Consider the following 5807-nt stretch of genomic DNA (forward strand, 5'->3'; position numbering starts at 1 on the left):
GCCGCCCGCCAATAACAATCTCGGCTGTTGACCAGCTGCCACCCCCCAGCCCTGTTACGTCAAGGTGAGCCGACAGGAAGCCAGGACCCGGCTTGGATGCTGCACGGCAGCGCTGCGGGGCCCCGGCCAAGCAGCCTGTCCAGAGGCCCTGGGGGGAGGGGGCCCAAGTTGTACTAAGTCCTCAAGGGAGTTGGCCAAGCAGAACTTCCTGCTGTAATCACCACGCTTCCTCCTGCATGAATAGGCCAACGTCAGAGCCGGGGCTGGGCAGTACAGCAATGACCCGCAGGAGCCTTCCCCGAGTCCTGGCTTCCTCCACTAGAAACACTGTGGCAAAGGAGATCCTTGGTGCCTCTGCTTTTAAGGCAGCAAAGGCAAGGGGACAGGACACCACAGCTCCCACTTGGCTCACGCCTTTGCCTTTGTGGTTTAGGCTACATAGACTCCTCCGTCTCCCTCCCAGGCAGCACAGCAGGGGTAACAGAGTGCTCGGTATCGCCGCCTGGCTTTAATGCAGTCCACACACCAGCCTGGGTTCAAACAAGCCACAACACACAGCCGGGGTGGCTCAATAAGCAGCCAAGTAGTAAAGCAGGTAACTCCCAGCAGGGCTTTGCTTGGCAGCCACGGGGCCCCCTTCCAGAGACGGGGCCCAAATGACATTGCCGACTGAACCAAACCAAAAGGAAACACCCTGGGCACAGAGCAGCTTCAGCAGCCTCACAGATGCAGCAGCAGGAGGCCGATCATACCCACAGCACCGCCCTTGGGCTGGGGAAAAGTGCCACGCAGGCTCTACAGCAGGTGTCAAGCAGCACACACGAGACAGGCGGTTTGCAGAAGGCGCTGCCCCATCCCGGGCATGGAAGCCAGGCCAGGAGCAGGGCGACTCTGGAGGAACAACAAGGTGCCACTCACCACCTGGCTGGCATGGCTCAGGCCCCCTCTGCTTCTGGAACTGGAGCCCGGGCACAGCTGCCAGGGGATGCGCGGGTCCAGGAGGGGCGGCTCCGGCCATGGTCAGCAGGGGGAAGGGAGTGGGGTGTGCTGGAGGCAGGATTCCCAGGCAACTGCGCTCCAAGGACAACTGTGAATAGCCTGACTGGGCTTTCCCGAGCCAGCGGGATAAACGCTTTTGTATCCGTAACATCCTTGTTGGCTTGCTTGCTCAAGGGCTTCCCCAGCCAAACATACTACGTCAGCAGCGCCATGGCAGACCTCCTTCCCAAGGTCACGATGCAGAGCGCCGTGCCCCTGGGGAGCGTCTTCAAGGTGCAGCTGGGAGCAGCTTGCGGGCTGAAAGGAAGTCGGCTCCAGACAGGCTCAGCCTCTTGCTCTCAGTCTGTCCCGCAGAGCGTCTCAGACAGCTGCAGGGGGTGCAGGGCCCCTGGGACCAAGCAGGGAGTCTGGCCAGGGCATCACGGGTGCTGGCTACGCCACGAGAAAAGAGAAACGGTGGAAATTCCTGTGACCTGCAAAGGCCAGCCCCCCAGCATTGATGCTGTAGCAGGCTCCACGTACATGAGGAGCAGCTGATTCACCACGAAGCGGTCGCGTGGCAATTGGCGCTCCTTCATGTGGAATCCCTGGATCACGCGGTCCATGTGACCTTCCAGCTCCCCAGATGCAGCTCAGGCCTGCACTGCTACAGATGGAGGCTCAAAGCAGAGCCCCCCCAGTGCCCTCAGCCAACAGCAAGGAAACTCTTTTCCACTGCGGCCCCACTGCCCTGGCTCAGGACTGGACAGAGGCCCTAGGCCTTGGAGGAGCTCCGGAAGCTGCCTAATGTAGATCATTAACACAACCAAGAGCTTGGATGCTGGTGGGAATGTTATGGCCCCAGCTAATCTGCTCACTTTCTCCCCTGGTTTATTCCTTTATCTTCTTTTATAGACTCCTGTGAGCTAATGATTCTCCAAAGCAGGAAGATGTAGGCACCCCCACACCTTATCGGGCTTTATGGCCCTGTTTTCATGGGGCAGTTTGCCAATGGGCTGATAACAGTGGGTTGTCCCAGGGCCCTGGGGCATTCGCTAGTCACATGCAGCATAAAAGGAGAAACCAGGCAAGAAGACAACGAGCCGTCTGGTTTGTCAAGCGCTATAGCCATGCCTCCAAGCCTCCCTTCACGCAGAAGAAATGCATTCCTCATTTCAAGTTCTCTCGCACTGGGGAAAGGAGCCAGAGAGACTGCGAGTAAAAACCAGAGCGGTGACACATCAGCAGGTTTCTGGTGCAGCGTCAGCAGCTGCTTCAACGAAGGGGAATCACTGCTGGGAGGAAGCGAGGCAGAGCAAGCATGTAAACACAGGGCGCTGTTTACTACCCAGCCATGTGCTGCTGTGAGCGGGGAGCGATTCCCACGGCCCAGCCAGGTGGAACAGCACAGACTGCTGGTTCAGGAGGCCGAGAGGCCACCAGCCTCCCTGGGACACCCAGGCAGGCTCCAGGGTGGGGAACACAGCGGAGTCCAAGCTACACAACTGCTCAGCTGTCCCTGGACTTACTCAGCACTACCAAACCCAATCTCTCCTGCACACACAGACTGTGCTAGGGAACAACGATGGAATTACCCCTTCATAACCCAGTCTGGGACAAGAAAGCCTGGCTGTGCCAACCTGAGGGTAGGGCCCAGCTCTGCTGACAGCCCCTCTTGAAGAATTTCTGCTCAGAAGCACCCAATGCATCAGAAATTCCTCCCTCCCCAACCCCAACCTGCACCCTCCCATGTCTACCCCAGGCGCTGGGCACCCAGGCACCCGCAGGCCTTTTTCCCTATGCAAATGCTTGCCCCACATGTGCTTGGACAATGCTGAAACTGCCTCGTTTGGGAGTACGGCCAAAACTAAGGCCACCGAGGCCAAGACCAGGTAGCCGCACACACATAGCCCATGCTGCCACGGACCCACAGGAGCTCCTTCAGCACAGCTCTCCCACCATGGGACCCTGCCATGCATGCACAGAGGAGGAAAGGCTGCCAGGCCTTGTCCCCTGCTCAGATGCCTGCTGTGGCTCCACTACATCCCTTTCCCTAAAGCTCCTTAACCTGCTCCTGGCTTCACACCTCCTGCAACTGCAAACAGCACTTGCACATGCCTCGCGCTACATGACAGTGCCTGCTGTCTCCACTAGCAGGACAATTGCTCCCCAGCATGGGGGCCTGGAAGGTAGGGCAGGGCCACGGCACACAGGCCCAACGGGACACGAGCCTGGAGTGCAGAGGTGGCTTCTCAATATGGAGGCTGGAGTTACTGCTAGCAAATAGGCCTTCTCCTTCCTTGGTCCCCAGCAGCTTGGACAGAGCCAGTCTCCCTTTAGTTAAGCTGAGTGGGATGCCCCAAGCAGGGTTCAGCGGATGCTTTGGTTATCTCAACGAGCCAAACATTGCAACCTCTCGCGTCTGGACGAGCCCCTCTCATGGGGAAACAGAAACTTGCACTGCGCTGGCTGCAAATCCCAGCCCACGGCTCGGCATCCTTATGGGGTGCTGGCTTCTCTGTTACAGAGGGGCTCGTGCTGGTCAAACCCCACCCCAGCTCTGTGCAGGAACTCAAGACTTTCGGGCCCTTCCTCCCTCGGGTTTTAATCACGCTCGATAACAATCTCGTTAAGGGCTGTTCATGCTCCTCTTCTGTCGTCAGCGCCCAGCCACCATAAGAAGGTGAACGTCTGGAGTTCTAATAAAATGACATTCTTCCGTGTGTTTTAAATTGATTTTCTATGGAGAGGGATGTGAGTGCCTGGCCTTGCCAACCAGTCGCCATTTCCTTCGCACTCCCTTCAGTTCAGTGCGTGCATATCCTAGAGCTGCTGAGATGCTGGGCTGACCTTCCCCACCCGCCTGCGCCTCCTTCCAGCCATTCAGCCAGGTGAGGTGCCAGTTTTACCTCATGAAGTGAGAACTCAGAGATGAGGCACATCAGCTTTGCGGAGGTGAGCTGGGCAAGAACGCCCCAGGCGGTCGTGGAGGGCTGATCAGGGCAGTGCACACTCCTGGGTGCCTGACCACTGCTATTCATCACAACAGTATCTAAAGTGCTCGGGCCTGAGGGGGAGCTCGAACGGAAGATATGAAGCATGCACACGCTTCCCTCTTGCGCAGGCCTGCATGCAAGCACACAGGCGCAGGCCTTCATCAATCCTCTCCTCTTCACGGCCTGCATAGTCGCCAGGGAGCAGCGAGCATCCCAGCATCTCAGAAGCAGCAGAGCAGTGCTCTGCCTTTGTCTGCGCCCTGGTGCAGCCAGCTGCTTGGCTATGCAGCTCAGAGCACTCGACAAGGAGCCCAGAGTGGCAGTTGTGCTTCTGGCAATGTTAAACATAAGTGCCAGGCGGGGCTGGGATTGCGCGCTACCCCCTGCCGAAGGCAGCAAGCATGCATCACCCACTCAGGCTCCCCCTACCCAGTTGGGATGTGGGTCGCACACTGGGACTGCAGCACCATCTGGTTAAGTGTCTTCCGACAAAGCCTGACTCAAACCCAGCTGGAGAAAGAGCAGTAATCCCGGCCAAGCAGTGCTGAGGGGCTCCATGACCCCATGCCAGGGCCCTCGCCATGCCCAGGAGCTCCAGGGGGTGCCTTGCATGGGGCTGCTGGCTGGGCCAGCTTCAGCTCCTGTGCCAGGCTGGGTTGCCCGCGCCCCTGTGCTGAGCCGGGCTGGCCAGGACATTGCCTGCTTGTAACCTCACTCTATCAGCTGGCCGGCAGCCAGGATTCTTGGTCCCTCTGGGCCTGTGAAAGGGAAACATCATAAGGTCAGCGTGAGAGCCAGCATACCATGGACATGGGCCATTAACCCGTCCAGTTCTGGCAATGTGGGAGATAGACACCCAAAGGGTCATGCTGCGTCTCTGCCCTAGTAAAAAGCTCCTGGAAAGCTGGAGCTCTTCCCCTGCCTGCCCTGGATCCCTGCCTGCAGCAACCAGCTGTCCTAGCCTCAGGAGACCTCTTTCACCAGCTCTCTCCAGCTCAGCAGTGACCAGGAGCTCCCAGGACACTACAGCATCTCAGAGGCCAGCATGCCCCATGCAGATCCAGCCGTCTCACAGCGCCCTGGCCCCAGATATGGTTCTGCACACTACAGCGTACACTACACATCCAGCTGGGGCAAGTGCCTTCAAGCACCCCAGCCACTGGGACTGGGGCAGCTCCTCCCCAGCCTCTTGCCCCGCTGGCACCAAGACAGCCACAGGTTGCCCACAGCCCCAGGCTGGACTCCTGGTACACCCAGAGCTGCCCTGCCCAGGCCCTGCACCGCAGGCAGACACTCGGTTCTGGAGCAGGCTGAGCTCTCCAACCTGGGGTTATTTTTGGCACCCGCCAGCAGGGCTCCTGTTTACCAATGGAAATGTGCTTCTCACCTACCAACCCCAGCGCTGGCCCCGACGGGCCCCGTGCCAGTCCGGCCGGATGGGAAATGGGGCAGCATTCTGGGCTGCATATTAATCACGTCCCGGAGCCACACGGGCAATGATCTCACTCTTTCTGCTCGTTCCCAACGAGCCTGCTAGATCGTTGGCGAGATCCTGACTACCCCAAATTCCATCCCCACATCTCCCCCACCCCCTCAGCCCTCCCGGGAGAGCGGATCACGCCAGCATTCAGGCATCTGACTGGCCCATCATCCTCGGGCACATTTCCCCATACTGAGCGAGAATCCCTGTGCGAGCGCGGGGGTGTGTGTGTGTGTGTGTGTGTGTGTGTGAGAGAGAGAGAGAGATCGGGGCTCCCTGAGAGCCCCTCCCCGCTCCCCGCGCGCGGGCCCCGTCCCCCCCGGACGCCTGGTGCGTGCGTGCGTGCGTGTGTG

General features: G+C 59.2%; 1 protein-coding gene across 4 annotated transcripts in view; it reads right to left on the minus strand.

The window, feature by feature from the left end:
• Positions 1–5807, minus strand: part of LOC102383862 (G protein-coupled receptor kinase 5-like) — a 43610-nt gene that overhangs the window by 15602 nt on the left and 22201 nt on the right. Inside the window, exon 1 of one of the 4 annotated variants that reach the window (XM_025203440.1) lies at positions 4404–5541. The exons of the other annotated variants lie outside the window; for them this stretch is intronic. Within the exon in view, the coding sequence (XP_025059225.1) occupies positions 4404–4557 (154 nt within the window). The 5' untranslated portion in view covers positions 4558–5541. Of the gene's footprint in view, positions 1–4403; positions 5542–5807 lie in introns of those variants that run through there. 4 annotated transcript variants of the gene reach the window in all.

The sequence above is a fragment of the Alligator sinensis genome, unplaced genomic scaffold (genome assembly GCF_000455745.1).
Source record: "Alligator sinensis unplaced genomic scaffold, ASM45574v1 scaffold98_1, whole genome shotgun sequence".
In the NCBI taxonomy this organism is placed as follows: domain Eukaryota; kingdom Metazoa; phylum Chordata; order Crocodylia; family Alligatoridae; genus Alligator; species Alligator sinensis.